This window comes from Puntigrus tetrazona, chromosome 21 (assembly GCF_018831695.1).
Source record: "Puntigrus tetrazona isolate hp1 chromosome 21, ASM1883169v1, whole genome shotgun sequence".
Taxonomy (NCBI): domain Eukaryota; kingdom Metazoa; phylum Chordata; class Actinopteri; order Cypriniformes; family Cyprinidae; genus Puntigrus; species Puntigrus tetrazona.
Genome location: NC_056719.1, coordinates 15445344 through 15468094, shown reverse-complemented (window position 1 = coordinate 15468094; position 22751 = coordinate 15445344). Strand labels below are relative to the sequence as shown.

General features: G+C 38.2%; 1 protein-coding gene across 3 annotated transcripts in view; it reads right to left on the bottom strand.

Annotated features, from left to right (window-relative positions):
- The window catches only part of LOC122326538 (glucocorticoid receptor-like), a 53815-nt gene extending 41896 nt beyond the window's left edge, over positions 1–11919 (bottom strand). The window contains exons 1-2 of one of the 3 annotated variants that reach the window (XM_043221493.1): positions 10981–11919; positions 8594–9561 (exon numbers count right to left, since the gene is read on the bottom strand). In XM_043221493.1, coding sequence (XP_043077428.1) covers positions 8594–9552 — 959 coding nt within the window. In that variant the 5' untranslated portion in view covers positions 9553–9561; positions 10981–11919. Of the gene's footprint in view, positions 1–8593; positions 9562–10492 lie in introns of all 3 variants that reach the window. The other 2 variants (XM_043221492.1, XM_043221494.1) reach the window with 2 other exon arrangements.
- Positions 11920–22751: the final 10832 nt, after the last annotated feature.

Genomic DNA, 22751 nt, shown 5'->3' with positions numbered 1-22751 from the left:
ATAATGAATACATCTCATCTAAGCACACTTTGCTTTCAAAACAATTACAAATGCTTACATCTTAACATCTCATTTTAAGGAAATTATTTTTGTAATGATTTATATTACATTTATTTGTATTTATTTATTTAATTTATTGTATATTTATTTTTTCAGTGAAATATCAGAATTGTATCAATGCCACTGTAATTATTTTAAATGGCTTTAAAATAATAATAATAATAATAATAATAATAATAATAATAATAATAAAATCAAAACACATGGGAGGCAACTTGATTGTTAGCTGCTTGTTGGAGTTTTTTAAACAAAATTAAAAAAATACCATTCCTATTTTTCCTTTCAGATGTGTTTTTTATATGCAATTTAGTTTCTATTTTTGATGCAAATCGAGGAAAACTAATTTAGCAGAGATAACATCTCTCATTTAGCAGAGAGAACACAAAGCCAAGTGGAGTGTAACTAGGGGCTAAATGCTGCTCTTTGCATTCAGAGGTCAAACGTAACAGAATCGTTCCTAAAACCACTGCAGCGGTGCAGAATTCATCAAATTCACCTTTAACAAGACACGGCAGAACGTGGACAATAACTGCATGTGACAGAAGACGCAAAATAAGCAGAGGCCTGAAAGACGAATGAGCGAAGAGCAAAGGACATTGCAAGCTCTGAATAAAGATCAAATAAGACAAAACATGTGTAGTACATTGCCCAAGAGATTTGTGGACCCAATGTCCTTCTAACAGCTTTTTCTTATTTATATAATATATATATTGTTTCCCTATGCAAAATACGAAAGAAATTTGCTAACTTGTTAAAATTGTTGTCTAATGTTTCTACTAAGGCTGTTCAAAATGATCCAATTACTTTACAAATACCCAAGAAAATCAAGAACATAAACGCAATTATCAAATATCAGTAAACATGCAGCTTTATATTGTACATATAAATCAAAATATATCTTGGAAGATCAAATCCAAAATGCGAAATAAGGGAAATGTATTTTGGTAAAAATCTATTATTATTGCACCGATTTTCTTTACAAGAGCTATAAATTGACAGCATGAGCGTATTTAAAAATAAATCCGTGTTTTTTTTCAATTCAAAAATTATCTACACAATAAATGGGTTCTTGAATCATTTATACAGGAAGGAGTGCTGCTGTGGCTTTGATTGGAACTATTTCCGTTAGCATAACTGAGCAAAAATAACCATTATTGTGGCTAAAATGTAAGTCGCTTAGTTTGAACTTCTCGTGTATTGAACTACTATAGCAGACTAATATCAATGTCACACTGCATCATACTGATACGTCTTGGTTGTGCTTACCTAAATAATAGTGTAACTATCGTACGCATATATGACATTTTGTGAGTGGTGTTGCGACCCTTTGGTTTGATTACTGCAGAAGTCTCTCTTCCACACACACATCTGGCAGGGCGTCAATACATTATCAAAAAAAATACAAATAAAATTGTCCCAGACTAGCATCCTAGATCATCACAACCTCTTATCCAAGCTCTTGTTCTCTCCAGGACTATAGTTATACACACACACACACACACAAACATTTACCACCATAGTATGTTATGTCTCAAATATCAAATTTGTCAGAAAGAGACTTTGATTATATAAGGGAGCATATTGTTATTACGTAAAAGGTTTAGAAAACATCGAAATTCAAATTTGCATTCGTTAAATTAACCTCTTAAGAGCTTGATCCTTGCAAAGCCATCCGGTCCAAATAATATTATTCTTCCTCTCTCTGCGAGAACGTGTTTTCTCATGCGCAGCCATATCCTGCCGTACATTTCCTTACTAAAGAGCCGAGGACATCTGTCTAAGCGCTAATCTTTAGATTGGGTTTAAATCTGGTCAAAACCACAGCTTGTGTGTATACGGCAATCACCCGCAATGTGTGAACAGCTGAAAAAACACATCGTGAGTTCGCGGCTTAAAGCGCTCGAGAGCCGAGGACTCAGGTACTGCCTGCTCAAGACTAATAACTCGGCACCTTAGAGCAAATTCAGCCCGAGCTTCTGGAAAACTCAAAACAAACAGAGAGGGAAGGAATTCACCAAGCTTGAGGGTGAAGTTACAACTGTAGTCCAGCTGGCTCCGGGCCCACTTACAGTACAGTTAGACTCCTCCTCCGACGATCCTGAGCTTCTGCTGGAGCCAGGAAACCAGGCCAAGGACTCCCACTCGAAGAGCAGAGCTTAAAGAAATAGCGCGCCTGTAAACTCGGCTCTCTACTTGAACTCGTCTTTGGTCATTCCAAGGTATCGATTCTTCTCCAAGTTTCAAAAGTCAGGATTTAAATTTGAAATGTAACGTAAAAATCAAATGCGTTCGATTAATAAATGAATAAACCCTGATGCAGTACTGTTCATTGCTAGTTCCTGATAACTGAAGCAATATATAAACCTTTTGTAAAGTGTTACTGTAAACTTGTACGTTTTGAAACAAATATTCAGCAATGATATGCATATATGAGGACTTTATATACATCAAAGACTCCCCTAAAAACATGTTACAGGTTCCGAAAACATTAAAGCAGCACAACTGTTTGCAATATTCATAATAAAGCAGCATATTCAAACGATTTCTCAACGATTTATGTGATGCTGAAAATTCAGCATTGCATCACAGATATTACAGTATAGTAAACCACTGAATTGCAATATTTTTTTCAGTTTTTTCATATAATAAATAAATAATGCAGGGTTGATAAGATCCCAAACTTTTGAAGAGCAATATTTTTTCCTTTTCACAGCCACGGTCCCACTTCACTTCTCATTTTTGGGTGAAGGCTTTTGTTGACTTGGACTGCACGTTTGCAACTGCAGAAGTTTACGTGCAAACAGCGCTGCATGCCACTTCTGTTGCCCCTGCTTTTGCTGAATAAGTACTACGCTGCACGAACGGAGCGAGACAGGCAGTTGAAAACGGATGAGTGTTTGTTGGTGGCACCGCTGTGACCCACATTCCACTTTTCTGAAAACTGTACTATTTCCTTTCGTCATTTTCTACTGTACGAAAAGTGCATCAAACGGTCCATTCCTAGCGATCAAAAACCTCCCCGCGTCTGCTGTGTTTTAACCCCTATTACTGCAGGGTCATGTGCAACATTTGCAGCACTATTTAGCTTCAAACGGGACACTCATTGTGACAAATACTGAAACTAACATGTCTTGCTTTTAAACCAAAAAAAAACCAAAACCAAAAGAAAAAAAAAAAATAATAATAATAATAATAATATATATATATATATATATATATATATATATATATACACACACACACACACACACACACATATATATATATATATATATATATATATATATATATATATAAATATATATATATATATATATATATATATATATATATATATATATATATATATATATATATATATATATATATATATATATACACACATAAATTATATTTTAAAAAAGCCAGATTACAAATGATCACAGCATACAGCTAGTTTCACACTATTTCAAAATAATATCAAATCACCAACTTAATTTAAATGAAAATAATCTACTAAGCATGTATCATTATGTGAAAAAAAATTCAAGTATATTAATAAATGCACAAAAGAAAGCGCAACAGAATTGAACACCAACGGCTGAAACTGAAGAGATGGAATTTTTTTTTTTTTCAAGTCAGTTAAAGTTCATCATCTTGTCTTAGCGGTGCATGGCTATCTTACGATTAGTTCAGCATCAGCACAAATGCACCCAATATTCACTTTTAAGCAAGCACTTGCCTAACTACCAACCCGGGGAGCGGGTCTGGTTTTCAATCAGAAATACGCATCTGCTTTCCACACAACAAGTCTCTAATGTCATTCGATGACATACACTGGATTGTAGGAGCAGATTATACCGATATAATCCTTTGAGCTGTCATAATGAAATGAGAGGCGCAAAACAACTCAAACTCATTTAGCTGAATGACGAATCCAAATCAAAACTTCTAGAAACACAAGACGCCAATGCAGCAAAGCGCGCTAGATGCTGACCTACTTCCAATTAATAAAACTATCGACACCCTGAATGCACATAAAGGGCCCGTGTTGGAGGGGTCTCGAGTAACACCACACTCTGAATGAAGAAAAAAATCACATTCAGAGCAGGGCTAGTTGAGTCACATGACTACATTCAACACACAGCCTGAAGCGTATGACTGACACTCATTAAACAGCAGAAAGAAGATCTACATGTGATCATTATACAATACAATTAAACACTGAAGACGTTTACCAGTGTGGTAACTATAATGTTATAACTAGATTTCATGGTATTACACAATTGGATTAAATATTGATTTATTTGAAAACATCATTTTTTTCACCCAACTAATGCTGTATGTATTCTTATACAAAGTATAGGTACTATTCTCAAGTTAAGATTTATAACAGAGGCTAAACTGTTGTGTTAAATCACTATACTTTGGAAATGATAAAAACAACACAAAAAAAAATGTATGCACAAAAAGTCAAATGACAAGATTAAAGTCCTAATGTTTCTATCAGGGGTGTTAACCTCCAGAGCCAGCCCTGCTTCAACACACATACTACGCAGAGTTCAATTAAAACCCAAGGACTTGATTAGCTGGATCAGGTGTGTTTCATTGGGGTTGCTCCGGCCCTCCAGGAATTCAGTTTGACAGCCCTGATTTAGAGAGTAAGTCTTGGATTGCATTCATTATTTACAGTGCGACAATAATAGCAATAGCTTTAGGTGCTTTTAATGTCTCAGCTTTCAAAATATGCCAGTTATGTACCGAAATACAAACAAAGTGTCTGTTTTTCACAATCTTTAATGTGGCGTGAATCGCTGTATTCTTGCGAATCAGTCGTCTTTTTTAATTACACATTAATGACACATTTAATTAAACAATATCCTACTGTTTCCTGTTTCCATAAAAAACTTTCATTCCTCGCATACATTTACTTTAAAACAAAGATAAAGCTAACAATTTATCTCGTCTTTTCTGAGGTAGCTATAACGTCAAGTGACTATCAACAAGCTATTTTATTAACGGCAGGGCTGTATATATTATATATATATATATATATATATATATATATATATATATATATATATATATATATATATATATATATGTGTGTGTGTGTGTGTAAAAAAAAATAATAATGTGTAAAAATATAAAAATAAAAAAATATATATATATATATATATATATATATATATATATATATATATATATATATATATATATATTTACTTTATCATATTTTTTTATAAATGTATTATTTTATTTTATTTATTTCAAGTTATTTCAACCACAATACAAACTTGAAGCAACATCAAATAAAAACATAAGGCATAAAAACCGGTATGGCCTAATTTAATGAAATGAATGTCTTAATGTAATGAGAAAAGATTCAGCCTTATAGTAATATTATTTCAGGAAAAAGGTTTTACATTAATCTCGCAATATTCAGGTTTTTTTTGCAATACTGTATTTGACTAATAATGTTTATTAATTATAATTATTTATAATATATATATATATATATATATATATATATATATATATGAAATAAATTCAAACATTATTATTTAGTTATCTTCAATATAATATTCCCTATTTGTCCAATAGTATTTCTAGGGGTCAACTACCCTTTTTTATTATTTATATTGGTCCGTTCCTAGATATTAATATTTATAATTACAATTTCAACAGCTATAAACTACTGTTCGACTGCTGTGCAGAGGACTTAAGACTGTCCTTGACCTTTCCAGAGAACTCTTCCAACTGTGCCGTTACAGACCACTGTGTTCCTGCACTGCTGAACCGAACCAAAGCAGCAAACACACAGGAAAGAGAGCAGAACGGACCGGCACGGACAAGATATTTCTGTCTGCTGCAGTATGAAGAAGCTGTTGGAATTAAGTCCCACTGCTGGAAATTCCACTGATTCTTTGATCACAAAAACAAGTTGAAACAAACCTAAGATACGAGACGTTGGCATTAAAGATGGGATTTAGGAAACAGCCAAAGTTAACAAATCTAAATCTAAGGCAAACGTTATTCACCAGCCCAAATGAGGCATGTACTTTAAAAACGTCGCTGTGTTCATTTCAATGCCGTTTTCAAAAATATCCCATTAATAATCAATGGATTATTAGAGACTTTTGTTAGCTGTGAAGCCATTTGCTAACTCTTTCTAAAAAGCCAAAAGGATTGAAAAAAAATAAAGATTTTAATTTTATTTCACTTATATTTGACTAATCTTATTTAGGAAGTCAAACATCAAACTCTACATGAAACGGTTTGCTCACAGTAATGAAATAAATGTTTTCAGCTATTTTGATTAACAGCAAAAACGTCAAAAAACGCTTCAATAGGCAGCGTTGCTATTATGTAAACGTGAATGCGGTGAGCAAATGTGCCTTCAGTGCTCCAGAAATCAAAGACGTGGCTTACTGCAAGGTCTGTTCGAACACAATACATTTTTTATGCATGGAAAGCTTTTAAAACGTGAAACGGTCTTAAGACATGTTTTCTTGCTTACTCGTTTTCGCACTGAAAAACATTTCAATTTGACAAATAACCAATAGATTTTAGCTTCTCTGAGTGCAAGATAAGTAATCAGTGCTGGGTATTTATTGTTACTATTAAATATTATTATTACCAGCATTGCTGTCATCATATAAAAAAATTGCACAAGCTGTAGGGGCCTTGTACGTCCATGTATTTAAAAAAAAATGCAAATGAAATTGTAAAAAAACAAACATTATTTTTAACTTGAGCCACAAATCACTGCCCGGCTCTTATCTGACCTGCTACATGTCAATGAGAATTTATGGAATGTTTGATTTATCATCACTTTTCTGCAGGAGGCCACATTCCTGACCTCCAGAAGAAAAAAAAAGGTCTGTGCGACCGCTAAATGTTTTCGAGCCGGACAAAAGGATGTAAAACATTTCATAAACACAATAATTGCGTTAATAACATTTAAATGGAAAACTACTGCAAAAAGCTGAACAGAACACGAGTGCTTAGGCGCGAAATGATATTGTGGTTTTAGTTTTTCTCGGGTCTGTGCGCTTTAAATTTCACGTGAGAGTTGTTTTGATGTTATGACACCCAACACATCTTGTTTTCTGTCACCGTGCATAAAACACGCAGCGTAAAGAGAGCTATAATCGGTTAAACATGACCGATAATTCAGTGCATTACCTGGTGAAAAAAAAAATAAACTGTCCATAAGAACAAAGACTTGTCGAGCGGCTTCGAAATAAAATTCGAATGGAGTCTGGCTGTTTAAACCGAACTGAATGCAGTGGAAGAGGAAAAAAAACGATAAACAACGTTAGAGGAATATTAATACAGTGCTGCGACATAAACACTAAAAATAACCAAATATAAAACGGAGTCGGGTGAAATTTCAGGTAACTAACACTGATGTGTTTCCCCTAACACGGCACTAAAGCTTCCAAGTTGGTTTAGCGAGAGAAACGCTCTGACCTAAATATCTCTAACTTGGCTTTCTAAGTAGACCGCCAGATTAACATTCAGCCATTGGAAAAAGGTTTAAAGGTTTCTCTTGCGCAAACGAGACTGGCAACGGCGTTGGATAGGAAAACAATAACAAAACATTATCGAACAACGAGCGGTTTCACGCTTTACTGTGACGCGTACGAATCGGAAACGCCAACTTAAAAGTCTGTTTCGTAGAAAGTTGGCTGTAAAACGCCATCCGTTCGCTGCAAAAGAAAATCCTAGCCCAAGCGGCAAAGCGATGCCGGTCAAGAGTCAAGACTGTGGACACGCTTTATATTATTTCCAGTGCTCAGGGAATTCTGAGCCGTAATGACTCATAGATCCTAGTCCTCTCCGCGCTCGCTGAAAAACAATATCACTTCAGCAACGGCAACAGTGGTCGATGTTGTTATTGATGCTTGGAGGGAAGCGTGCGTCTGCCGCTCTGAGCCGAAGGGCCCGCGTGTTTGCTTTAAACAGGCAAAGCACCAATACGGTTCAGAGCACATGGGCTCCTGGGAGAAGAAGAGGACCTGCACACGCTCTGTTAAAACTAATTAAAGCTGCATCAACAGCTTCATCAAATACCATGTAGTTATCGCGGTCAGATTTGGGATCCACTCGGCATTTCCTGACTGACACACGGCTGGATGAGGATTGCTCTCACAAATAATCCAGGCAAATATTCTATAAATAATTTTATATACACTTAAGAGATGTTTAAGATCGTATTTTTACCCCCCCGAGCTTTAAAAGAGTTGAAGTTTCCCATGTTTTTTCCAGGGTAAAAAATATCCTATTTAACGGCCACAGTGTCGCCAGCCGATGAAATATTCCACAACGAGCGTAAATCCCAAACGTGCATCTCCCCCAGAAAATATCGCATCCGCTTCCTTTACTTTTTCAGGCCTGCGAATCGAGCTTTTTTAACGCTCCGTCCCCAATTGTGCAAAGTGCAATACCTTAGCATTTTAAAGTAAACTATTCGCCGTTTATCGATTTCGTCGTTCGTAATAATCACAACAAAGCTGCTCATTCTACGGTTTTTAAAAGCCGATCCTACCTGCTGTACGGATAGGAGGACGGAAGTACCGTCTCGTTGGCTCTCTGCATCCCAGACGGATCTCCATATCCATTTCCTCGAACCCAGCCGTCGCTTAAGGCGGATAAGGGAGAAAACAGGCCGAAAGGAGGTTTCTGATCTGGTAAGTTCACAGCTGAGGCAGCGTTGGCTCCATAATGGTATCCCTGTCCGCCCATATCTCCCATCCCTGACATCTGACAGTAGCTCCGCCTCTCATTTTCCTGTTTGATGACACCCGGTGTACACAGCTGGATAAAGTCTGGGTCTTTCTCGGTCTTTATGACCGGCATGTTGACACTGGCTTCCACCATCTGCTGCCGTTTCCCCGTGCCGTTCACGTTTGCACAGGCTGCACCGTTGCCAGTGACAACAGGGCTGGTATCCTTCAGCAAGTTGCTCTCCCCCAGAAGGGCATCGTCCACTGCCAACGAGGAGAGGAAGGCGGCTTCGTCGGCAACAGAAAACTCATTCAGGTCAGAGAGAGAGTCGGGTAAGTCCAGATCCTTGAGGATGTCGATGGTGTTGTCTCCAATCACTCTCTCGTTTCCGTCAATCTCCTTCCCCGGATGGCCGTAGGGCGAAAAGTCCAGCCTGTCTTTCTCCGTGGGGGAAAACTCCTCCATTTTTATTGTGAAAGTATCAGGGACCTGGATGCCAGAACCACGGTTTAAGTCGGCGATGCTCTCGTCCAGGAGCAAAAAGTCCTCCCCGGCGTTGAGGGACTCATTTACCTTTTGCTGGTGCTGCATTCTGAAAGGGTTTAATACCTTAACATCTGGCTCTTGTATGTCACGTCCCATCAAGGGTGGATCTGCCACGGAGAGGGTTCTTTGAGCGTCACTAGCCCTCAGTCCGTTCGAGAAATCTTTTGACACGTTTAAAGCATTGACACCGATATTCTCAGCATTGCTACTGCTGCGCTTTAGTCCACGATCCATTTCTCAGTCCTGTTGCGTAGACAGAAACACATTTAACATCAAAGTCAATATTAACATTACAACCTAAAACGAACCGACAACTGCACGCGTCACGCTCGGGCGTAAACCAAGACTAAATTAAAAAGCAAAACCGCAATTCGCAGACCTCCAATATATGAAAATATTACAGATTCGGACTTTTAATATCGTGCGGTCTGGACAGAACTCCCACCAGGAATTAAACGGCGTGATATGAAACTGCATTTCTTTCCTGATGCCCACGCGGAGAGTCTCTTGGGGTGATAAAAATGAATGGGTTTTGCAGATTTCAAACTTTTCAGCTAAACAAGCGTTCGATATGTATTCGCTTGATTTCCCCCCACGCTCTCATCAACTTCTTGCCTGCATTGTTTTGTTTTTTTTTTAGAAAAACTACTGCAGCGCATTCAAACTCATCCCACAAAATGGAGCTTGATGAGGCGATTGTTTGCTCAGATAATGAAGGTTTGAGGCGCGTAGAGACATTAAAACTCATACAAATCCTCCAATGCATTCATTAGCCGATGCACCGCGGTGCCGCCCCCTGTCGGCTGAGCTCAGCTACTGCGTCCAAAATGAACTTCAGTCTTAACGTGCACTAAAGCTTGTTAAACCTACACAAACGTCAAACAGAACGGGGATATCAGCTAAACGACTTAACGAGAACCGAAAACGAGTCCGAGGACACGTTTTAAACCTCATATGCCACGGGGAGCGCAAATGACGCAAAATGTTAAGGCGGCAGGAGAAGCTTCGGAACATAATTTAAAGCCACAGCAGCGGCTGCGTAGTTCAACGCTGAAAACGTCAAAGTATATATTCGTTAAAACAAGAAAAACGTGCGCAGATGGCATGCGGGTGCATTCGCAACGCATAGAAAGCAAACGACCCCCCACCCTCCGAGTACATGAGACAGACTTACCTTCACAAGATTAATGGCGAAAAATGCATTTCTATACAAGTCCAGAGCTGTTTAAGGGTTTAGATGGTGGCCGCAATAGTTTTTCGTTTAACTTCCCGCATGGTCAACGCATTTTACAGAGACGCGCTGCAGCGAAAACAACTCGCGGGAAAAAAAAATAATAATAAACGCGACGTAACGACGACGCGCACGAGCCGTGTCACGAAATAAACTTCGCCGCGCGTTGTTTATTCGTCTTTTGCGCTCGAGCGGGGAATCGCCAGCATTACATAAGCCGCTTGTCAAACTCCCGACAGCCCGTGATCTACCCGTCAAAAAGCTTCTGCTAGCTTCAACGCGGTAAACGCCCCTCCGACAAAAACTCAGTACAAGTTACCCTTCGGCCGCGCGAATGCAAAACGCTTTAACGCCGAACGATTACGAAAAAAAAAAAAAAACCCCGCGCTAGCTGACAGTGACGCTAATGTCAAAAGTGTCACCGAACGTACAAATGCCGCCGCTTCAGTCGGATGCGGTCGAAGCAGAAACGGTCACTCCGCGTCGATACTCGCTCGTGTTATTCCCTCGGTGTCGTTTCAAACCGGCGACGCCGCGCACAGCCTGTCAACGGCGAATGTAGCCCGTTTTTGTACTTTAGAGTACGACAAGACGGCTAGTTTGCGACGAGCGCGCTAGCTAAAGCACGTAGCTAACGCGACCGCTTCAACTTTCGCGCATCATAACGCAACTTTTGCGTGCAGCGAACTGAAGAGACGCCGTACACAGATATCTCTAGGCAGATACATGCCGGGGACACACGACGGAGAGCCGAAGACTGCGAGAAAAAGGCATTCGTAATGGCGCAGTTCAGTCCGCGAATAAAGGGGCAAAGGGCACATTCGCGGGATAAAACGAAATAAAAGCCAGCGGAGGGCGAATATGATTATTCCCGTCTCTGACAGGGGATTAAACGAGTAACAACTGTCCGGTATTGCACCACGTCCGCTAATTAGTTCCCATTTGCTTAATAAAGATAAATTAGAAACGTGAGACTTTAGACTTGAGTGAAGAGAGTGACATGCGCGCGAGGGGTCAGTTTAATGTCAATATTCGTATTTACCTCAGCGTTTAAAACGGTTAGCATACTGTATGCTTTGCATTTGGAGGCTATTTTAATAAACTATCAAGTCCAGTAAATGTGCGACTGGTGTATAAAAATACGTATTTATACGTTTTAGGTAAAGTTACCGGTATTGGCGAATGAAAATGGTTCAAAAGTGGATGTGTTTTAGCATTTAGATATTAAATTGAACGGCTCCTAAGAGTGGCGGAACTGCTTAACATTAAAAATGACCGTGCATCGACGGTGTGGTTTATTAATATACTCCAAAAACATTTTAATTTGCATTAAATATTAGCCAAATTACCAAGTGACGGATTAATTTGGTCAAATTATCATAGAAATTATTGTATGCATAGGTTTTGTTCTCAACAATTAAAATAAAAAGCATGGTGTTGTCAATAAGACCGTTTTGTGTTTTATTTATTTCAATGTAATTCGATTAAAATGGTGAGATAAAACCTTAATGGGCTTAATATACCATTGCTTGACAACAGATGTGTCCTGAATACAGAAAAACTGCAGGAAAGTGGCTGTAGCTACAGGTGTTTGCTACAAAAAAGGTCGGGGTAGACATGCTATACTATTTCTGTACTATGTATACTGTGTGCTTTATCCACGTTTTCTGTTTGCAGATGATCTACTATAGCATCTTTCTGTCAAAATAAGCAATTCACGACAGAGTTTCTCCCACACTGCTATGTTCTCACCTTGACCCTTTATTTCCGGTATTTAATTACTTTCGATTCACCCACCATGCAGGAAATGGAGGATCAAAGTGAGGGCAATATAACACTATCCTGTGCTGTGTGTGCTTTAAATATATGCATATTGCGCATAAAGTCCATAATACGTTAATCTATTGACTGTATAGTATCGGATGAGACAGATAGTATAGAAAGTCGTGTTTTATTTATTCGCAATGTAAGCAGTCATCTACGTCTCCTTCCTGACATCTGCCAGCGCTGACAGATGTGCTACAATGTAAAAGGTGTAACGCTGGGGTAAAGATGGCTGATGAGTCTGAGGCAGAGGAGATGGAAAGGTGTTCTAAGCTGTTAGGGAGTGAGAAACGAGGCAGATTCAATCCCCCATCCAAACAAGTTCATTATGGGATGGCAGGTGTGGCGTGGGCATGTGGATGTTTAATTATGCCAGTGGAGAGAAAAAGCATACAAACCATCTCCAGGGGCCAACTAGAAGAAATCAAACTGTTCTTTGACTCTGTAAAGTAGCACCAGGGAACACGGAGCCTCCGGGTTGCTGCGTGAGATTCCGTGGTCATTATTGATCCACCAACACCCTTCATTCTGTCTCTAACTGCAGCCATGATTAAAAAACACATGCCACAAATTCTTCCGATTTTGTTAGATTTGGGTAGGCTGCTATTCAATAACTGTAAAACGGCCTTCACTGGGGGATTGATAGGGTGTTGTAAAAAGAAAGATATTTTCCAGATGACTAAGGAATAGTTCGCCCCAAAACTGATAATACTGTCATTATTTACACACCTTCGTGCAATTCCCGACTCACAAAACCTTATTACGAGCACAAAGTGAAAAAATGTGAGGGAGACGTAATGATGAAAAGTTTAATTAAAGTGCTCGGCATGCTCTTTTTTCTTATGTGAAGGTATCGCGTATTATGTATGTTATTACAGAAAAAAGGTGAAACGTGATTTGAATTGAAGGGATCCTTGAATTTAACCTTTTACGCGAATCCTTAAAACCTTGACGGTATTATTGAGTCGACAATTTGCACGTAATGATGATGTTCGCTATTTTAAATAAGCGAATGAATAAAAACACATTGGTAAGTAGATCGTAGCCATATGGAAATCGTGCCTGGGAGAATGGCAGTCAATGGGGAGCAATCCACAATGGAAGGAAGACGATGAAGGCTGGAATAATCCACAATGGAAGGAAGACAAAGAGTAATCAACCATGTGAGGCTAGTGACAATGTAGTTGAGGTCGGCGATAATCTTTTATTAGACCTGTAAATGTGAGATTGAAAGGAAAGTGGAAGTGGAGGGAATGACTGGTGGAGTGACAGTCCCATTTATCTGGAATTACTGAAGGTGTCATGCAGGGTTTGGTGCAGGATGTTGTCCCAAGATCCCTCTTTCAAGACAAGACAACCCCAGGATGTCCTGTATAGTCTTCATTGGTTTATTCTCAAAGAGCAGAGGCAGAGGAGGATCGCCAACCTCACCAGACAAAGCTAAAGTGTGCGCGTGCGTTCATCACTGTTTCAATAGAGATTTTACACAGCATTTTCTAGTGCTTCTAATGCCATTATAGAGAATCCCCAGGGGACTTTGGTGGTGCCCTTTTTTCAGCTAGTGCATCCGAGAGGTCAGGATTTGTCATTTGTATTTTTAAAATGAAAATACTCAACAATAAACAAGAATGTTATCAGAAATAAAACTCATGAGTTATTATGATTTGGGGGGCTGTGGTGGTAAAAATAATTGTTTATAGTGCTTATAAACTATTAGATTTTTAAAGGTAATTTTTTTTAATTAACTGAAAATAAACTCTGCAGTACTAATAATACAGTAATAATACTGTAAATACAAAATACAGCAATACTGTACTGTAAATACAGTAATAATAATGTAACCGTTTTACAGTAATATACTGGAATACAGCTGCCAATAAGTTACCATAAACTTTACAGCATCCTTTTTACAGCGTGGCCAATATTTTGGAATTTGAGCAATGACCCCAAGAAAGGTATTTTTGGACCAGATTGATGAGGGCTGTCATGATATGCAAATGCATAATTAGTATGTTATAGTATTTTTATACTGAAACAAGCAAAATTGCAATTTGACAACCAATAATAGCTAAGCATTTTTAAATATATGAAAAACAGCATAACTGTTTCTTGATTCATTTCCATTCTTCAGTGTCGGAATTAAATGCGTATTCATGATACACGTCTCGGATTTCATCACTTGCGTTCTTACGATGAATAAAGGTCTTATGGGTTTTGAGCAACATGCGAATGAGACAGAATGACAGAATTTTCTTTTTGACACCATGTCAGCTCAATTTAGATACACAATCGGCCATTATTGTGGATGTTTGAATCTCTTCAACTCTCTAAAACGCTTGATAAAAGCTCTCCTTCCCTCATTTTACTGGATATAAGTCCCTGGCTTATTTTAGCAATGAGCCATGATTTCCTTTACCTCGCAGTCATTTTAGCCACATTGCATTGCAGCTCATGAGCTTCCCAGTTTTCTCAGCAGTTACAATAATGAGCTGGTTGCCATTTTTTTCCAACGAGTTAAAAGGAAATCTCGCACTACCGGGAAGACATAAAAACTAAGTAGGCGCCCCAGAAGAGATGTAGGCCCACAGTTGCTCGCTTTCCATCACTGCCTTATAAAAACACAAGATAGAGGGTGTTAAAAAATGCATCACTATTTGGAGCCATGTGGGGCTTTTTTCTTTGGCTGATCTAGCAGGCTTCCTCCAGCGGCAGCTGTTAAGCATGAATATGATCTACTTGACAGGGAGGCGTTCCCAAAAAATGCCAAGAACTCCAATGACCCAAATAATCAAGCTACCCGCCTGGTTAGTTAATAGCCTCTGTTGAGAACCAGTCATTAAATGCAACTACATGCCGCATGTCCTGTCAGCCTCTGTACGTATTTTGATGAGAAACGCTAAAGTGAGAGAAACCGTACTGCGTGAGAGCAGGCCAGATGAAAAGAGCTCAGACAAATTGCTTAGCAAGATAAACACTGCAACGAGATATATTTGGCTGTTCTTTTACTTTGTAATCGTGCAATTAAAATGGATGTGTTCCCGCATGTAGAGTGATGATGTAAAGGCCCCGGGCGGTGTTTATGCCTTCAGATAAATGAATCAGGTTGACTCACAAACCTATTTTGCAAGCACAATAGTGGTGCAAAAGCACACTTTGATGAGCAGATCAATACAGGAACAGAGGAACCCACAGGAGATGAGGACTGCAGAACGAATGCGATTTCACCGCCATGTAAGATATATATATATATATAACGTGAATTTGAAGCCAACAGCTGATGCAGATTTTACATTGGAGATCGAGTGGTGGTCTGAAACAATGCGGCCTAACTTGTATTACCTTGTGTAGTTTGGTACATAACAAGTTACCAAACCAGTCTGCCCTGGCATCTGCTCAATTCGGATAGCAGTTAGAAAGAGAGATAGATAATGACAGCGCAGTCTTTTCACAGACAATGCTATTACGTGGAAAAGGGAGAAGCATTCAATCAATGCTAAAAAAATTCGAAATCTTTTCATTTCTGTACAATGTCACGTGCCGTCACATTGCTTTTCGGTTCACTTACAAAGTCCTGCAGTGTAAAAAACGTTTATTAGTTCAGTTGTATTATTTATTCAGCGTATATGTCACGGTAGGTCATTGTAGAGTAAACGCAGGAGGCAAATCTTTATAGTGACGAAACACAAGGGAGAATCCAACTTAGAAACAGGAGCAAACTCAACTAAGATGGGTAAAACATGGAAAAACAAGTCCAAAAACCTGACAGTATTAGTGTATATATTTCATGTACTCTCAAATAAAGATCATAATAAGCTAAAATATACTGACAACAAGCCATTTCTGAATGATGTCTAAAAAATTCAGTTTGTCACAGAAGCGTCGAGACGCAAATATGACCGAGAAATGAGAATGCTTGAGCAAAATGTATGTCACAAGAGTAACACAAGTGTCCAAATTTGTAGTTCCAAATAAAAAAAAAAACAGGTTGATGGGTTTGCTCGAGTTCTGAAAGTGAACTTCTGTCTCGAGAAGATCTGGAGTTTTGCAAGGATGTGTAAGAACCTGGTAAGCTGCCACACGAAAGCATTCCTGTGTGAATGAAAACGGCTAATGTTGTAATACTGGAAAACACAAGTCCTGAATTATGAGAATCTAAATGCTTGCATGATTGAATTAATCAATTACTTAATTAGCATTGGTAAAACAGGTTCTTTCTGATACGTAAGTGGGATATGCCCAAAACAACCAAAGTCATAGGCAGTCCTTGTGCTGTGTTTAAAGTTTAGAAACTTACTGAAGTGTCTTTGAGGACCCTATTGTTGGCAGCAGCATTTTAAGGTGCGTAGAGATCTTGTTATTTTTTTGCTTACTCAGCCCATAAATTCCATTAGCATTTGTACCTTTATCAGAGATGAAATACACAATGATGCATCCTCTAATTTATTAAAAGCAAACTATGCCAGAAGAGGCAGCGCCCCAAACAATCCTCAGAACATTTGCACTTTATTTTTGGCTGCGTGTAGACATAGCTCCATCAAAAATAAAAGTAATTTACTCGCATTCGAGTTGTTCCAAACCAAATGTCTTTCTTCTGCTGATCACTGAGGAAGAGGGTTTGAAGAATGTGTTTAACCAGACATTGTCTGGACCCTATTGACTTCCATAGTATGTATATGTGTGTGTGTGTGTATATATATATATATATATATATATATATATATATATATAAACATAAACAGATTTGTAAAAATTGGAGGGTAAGTAAATGATGACACAATGTTGAAAGTTGAAAGAATAATTTATCTCAAGCCATGCAAAATGTCATTTTAATTCTGAGGATTTTTCCGAAATATTCAATAACCTCACTTTCATTAAAATGTCAAATTACCTAATATTATTAGAGACCTTCATAAAAAGTGAAGATGTATCTGCAGTCCTTTATGACATTTACTACTTTTGATTTGATGGATAACAGCTTTTGTATATTAATTAATGATTCTGAAAAAAATGCATTCACAGTGACAACAGGACAGTTGGATCACCTTGACATTTCTGACGTCCTAAAGCTATTAAAATGAATTATAATGCCAACATTGAAAGCCTAGAACGTATGTATACATGTAATGCATTGTATTGCAATTTGATCATTAAATTAAAAGTTATCCCTTAAAATGAGTTCTTCACACAGCATAGGGTTTATTTAAATGGTTCATTGGATGCAAAATTCACTTTACAAGTTGTTTGAACACACGTGTGCTGGAAGTGTGTACACATCCATTCTATAAATATATATATATATATATATATATATATATATATATATATATAATCCCTATTTTTAAGATCCCCTTTCTGTCAGGCTGTTCTGAGATTCCTGACAGAATGATGTACTTCTGCACAGGCCCCTCCCACAATAGTTGATTGACAGGTCTGTATTCCAAATCACCTTTCCTAATAATGTGCTAGCTAGCCAGTTTCACAACTGAAGTTTGCGGCCTCCAAGAAAGAGAGGGACGGGTCAGCAGAGCTCATTAGCATTTAAAGCAACATGGACTGGAATGGTTTGATGAAAACAGAATTTTTTTACACTACCTTTGAGAAATTTTAACCAAAGTATCATATACACTTTTCATTAATACCATAAAGAATCGTATCGACTAAAAATAAAATCTTCATACGAAAGAGCTCTATGCAGTCAAGGTCAAGGTCAGAACATACCCTGAGAGTTCATTCGATGCAGTCAGCCTGACATTTTTATTATGTTTTCTGGGAGCTTGTGAGTTTTTGCCAGTTGATAGAACGTCTGAATGTGGGAGGGAGACTGTTTCTCTATGAGTGTATGCAGATATGACTCAGCCGGGCAGGGTGGGAGGAGGAAGAGGTAGGCACACAAATAAAGGCGCTTCACCAACAGACACGCTACAACACACAGACATACGAGTGGAGAGCTGCGGCGGTTTATGCGTGAGCGAGAACGTAACCCCTCAAGAAAACAAAATATTTACATATTCTGTTTCGTAAGTCTCTCACAAAAAAGAATTTGAGATTTAACATCCTCTAAGTGGTCCAGCTGAAGAGAGTTTTTTTGTTAGCATCGTCATTCGTCTGGCAGCTCAGGAAGATCATTGATAAAAATTCGCTTATTCTGTTCCAGCTGTTGTCCCATTATTGGTCGAATTCCACATTCAGTTCTGAATTTCAATTCTAATTTAACAATGAAATGAAAATGTAGCAAAAATGAAAACATTAGCACTTCTGAAGTATGCGAATGAATCTCAGGATCACTTTTTTGTCTTCAGTGTTTGCTGTTGTTTCTCTTTAGAAAGTGAAATAAAGCTTAATCACTGTGAAATGGAGCCTTCGACCTTGACCATACAATACTGAGGACAGCATAACATTCCAGTGAAACTACAATGACCTCAAGGTTCCTGGTGAAAACCGAATCTCTCAACCTGGTCTCATAATAACACCGTTTTCAAGCACCTTTCTGCACAATTTGCAGAGAAATGTCCACTAAAACACTGATTCAATACATGAACCCTGGCACGTTTTTGTGTTGCTATGTGGTGATTCAGAATTAAAATACCCGCGCTAAAAGTTAAAGGAACAATAGTCACATTCTACAAATCCCCCAGAGTTAATATGTTGAGTTTAACAGTTTTTTTAATCCTTTCAGCTGGTCTTTGGCTTTTAGCACAACTTAGCATAGATCTTTGAATCCAATAAGACTAGTAGCATTGCGTATATTTTTCCTATTTAAAACTTGACATCACGCAGCTCCTGGAAACAGACAGGCCCTCTTGCTTGAAAAGGGAGCTTGCAAGCTTGGGACTATATTCCACAGGCGCTGCGTGATATTACTGCAGTGGTACAGCCACAAACGTCAATACAACAATTACTCTTTATTAATCAAAACTCTGTAAATTTGTGTGGGAAATGAATAAAAGGTGTCTTTTTAGTTTTACTGCTTCTAGCGTTCATTTCTTTTGGAATGTATTTCAACATACGTATCTTTATCAAACGAAAAATTTGGAATTTGGAATTTGGAATTTTTTTTGTAAATTCTGCTATGTTTTCCTTTGATCTCACATCCGCTATGACAAATCAGAACGGTCCGTTTTGTCTAACCTTTACTCCACTCCTCCCCTCACTGCAGCCATCTATTCTTGTCTGCTTTTCAGGCAAGGTCAGAGATTGTCTTAATATAGGGAGATGAGAGGGTTTGTATTACTTACTATTGGAGAAAGCGTAACAGCTAACTTGGGTCACGTGTGCCTTAAAACCAATCGCATTACAGCCTTGATGTCACTGAATTTCAGAGCTGTGCGACCAACACTTAATCGATGTTTACGGATAACACAGGAATGAATGAGAACAGCCGTGAGCTGAATCCCACTGGTTGCAAAAAGTCAGTGACTTCTCTTTTTTGAACTGTGTAAACTTAAATGATCAATGTAGCTTTTTGGCTAATGGTTTCAGGCTTGCCTTTTAGAGGCTTTGGGCAAGGCTAGGCGCATCTCAAATGAGCCTAGCCTGGAACATGTCAACATGGCAGGAACTGCCTCTATAAAAAGCCCAGATTGTGAAATTCTGGTGCACCAAACAAGAAGGATCTATCTTTTGTCCAAATTTCTGCCAAATTCAGCCATAAATAACATTTAGCTGTCATAGCCTTGCCAGTCAGTCTCTCTTTACAGGGGTCAATCCAGAGCTCTCATCCATCTGTATCTTTAACTTGTCAGGAGCATGCAAAATCACAGGCAATCGTTTTGAAATGGATGGGCTTCCTGTCTGTGGCAGCAGACAAAACACCATCGTTGACACATACTGGATTGTACCCTCTATAAAGCCATTTTTATTTTCCGCACATAATCAGGAGAAAGAGATAACTCAGCTCTCCGTGGCTTCCAGTTCCCCAAGAACTTAAGTTATGCTGAAATGCAGAGTTAAAAAGCAACAAGCGTTATCCATTCTTTCTTTGAAAAATAAGATAAAGGAGAATAAAAAGGAATTCTTGGACAGTTAGATAAGTTGCTGAATGTAACCAATAGGCAGATAAAGTAGCTTTCTGAAGAAGAGAAATCTTGAGCTGTGATGGCATGGGCACTCTCTTATGAGGCATCGGTGATGCAACGCCTCAGTGGGCGGTGCTTGCGTCATCTGCCAATGGTGTAATTCTATATGGGCTTTTGTAAATTCTCACACCAGAGGGTGCTCCCATAGCGTTACTGATGCAGCGTTGAGTGAACTTATGAACAGGAACGCAATCTTCTTTTCTTACGCTACGCACGCATACTAACGAGTCAGAATACTTAACAGAGCAGTGAATGTTCAATGTCTATGAATACATAACTAAAGGCCAATTTACACCCCACTAGAGATCATTTTTCAGAACTAATTTTACTTCTCTGAGTCACTTTGTAGTAATACGTTTCGCTGAATTTTGACAACAAGGAATTATATAAGTACTGTTTATTCTTCATAGCGTGTTCATTATCATTTAATACCAAAACTCTTCTTCCTGGAAAAGTTTAAAGCCCATTTCAGTTTGAAATTTCTCATCTTGGACTTTGGCTGGAACATACGGTTAATTACAGTGGCCTCTAGCCTTATCCTAAAACCAGCTGCAGACTTTGGGTGGTTTTCTATGCGTGTGCCAATGGGACTTGTTTGTGAGATTTCTTGAGGTAATAACAGAGAAGTGTGCAACAATGTGCATTTGATGCAAAATGGTGGAAATATTTGGCTGATACTCTACATGTGTATAAAAAAGTGTTAACATATGTGGGTCAAAGACGTTAAGATGTCCCCATCAAAAGAAATTCACTTTGAGCGATATCATGAAAGCACAGTAAGGTGTCTATGTTTAAGGTTTCAAATATGTTTTTGGAGAATAATGTTGAAGTAATATTACATTATTCAGTGTAATACAACATTTATGTAAAACATCCTTTTGCTGACTTATTTACATATTAAAATATATATAAAAAATAAGGAAGCATATTAAATTGGTTAAAAAAATATTGTCGAATGGGTAGGTGTTATGGACGTGGATAAGACAATGAGTTGAATAACAGATGGTTTATTCTGACACAGCGGAGTATGAGTCTGATGAGTAGCAGAATTGAGACGTGAGATGGATTTCACTTTGACTGGCTAGACAGACTAGACTGACACAGAGATCACTGGAGCACACGCCACAAGAACTAGGAGTGAACTGGAAACACAGGAGACAGCTGGAGAAGACAACTGTTTCAAGGTAAGCATTTCGGTCTTTGACTCAAATGAGAGTCAGCATTCAGCACTTCATCAATGAACGAGATCAGACACCGTGGTGTGTATGTGCTTTTGTACTATGACTTGATTGCATCTTGATGAGGTGCAGGTGCGGCTGATCAGAATTCTGGTGACTGTGAGCGTTGTGATTGGCTGGTGGGTGAGCTGGGCAGTGATTGGTTGGTGGGAGAGCCCGGCTGATCTATTACAGTAGAATAGTGGTAAATAAAAAAAAAATAAAATTACAACTAATTTGTTGTTGTTGCTTTAAATATGCCTGACAAGATTATTACAATGACATTTTAGTGGGTATATGCTATTCATTTAAACAAACTTCTCCAGATTTACAACAGGTTAGAGCATTTTTTTTGCCAAAAATACCAGTTATTTGACAAGCAGAAATGTTAGTAAATCACGTTGTGTGATCGATTTTACATAAAGCTGTTCATAATTCTGGCCTATAAAATTAAATTTCATTTTTTTACATTTTCACTGACCCACTATTTTTAAACACTTGGACTAAATCAGTGGGTGTAATGGTTTCTGCTTCCACCTTTTTGTTTTTTTTTACTGTTCTGCACCTTGTCAGATTTTCATATTTAAGTCTACAGTTTTAAAGAGAAGTGTAATATTTTATTTCACCCTTCACACACTTTCAGTGTCAAAACCCTGATGCTGGGCTGTGTGCATCTCCAATGTTACTCTAACGTCTATGTTTGCTGATATCTTTCATTAACAGACATTAACACATGAACTGTATAACAGCCAGTGCCTGGGGATATTGGAGGGAACAAGTCCGAACACGCAGACTGGTTAGACACTAGTTGATACACAAAGAAACATCACCATTCAGAACTGGTCAGACATACTGCTTATGAAATATTCTTGGTCTTTTATAGCAGATCGATGTGAATTTAGAGCAAGTGCGAATGGCACACAAATATACAAAAGGCCTCAATAAGTATCTTGAAGACAATATCAGCTTCTTTAGAGAAAAGTTATATATAGCCATAAGGACATCCTGAGATGCTGCCATGGCAACCTCATGGTATTTCAGAAAAAAAAAATAGTGTTCAGATATTGCATTTTTATTTAGTTTAAA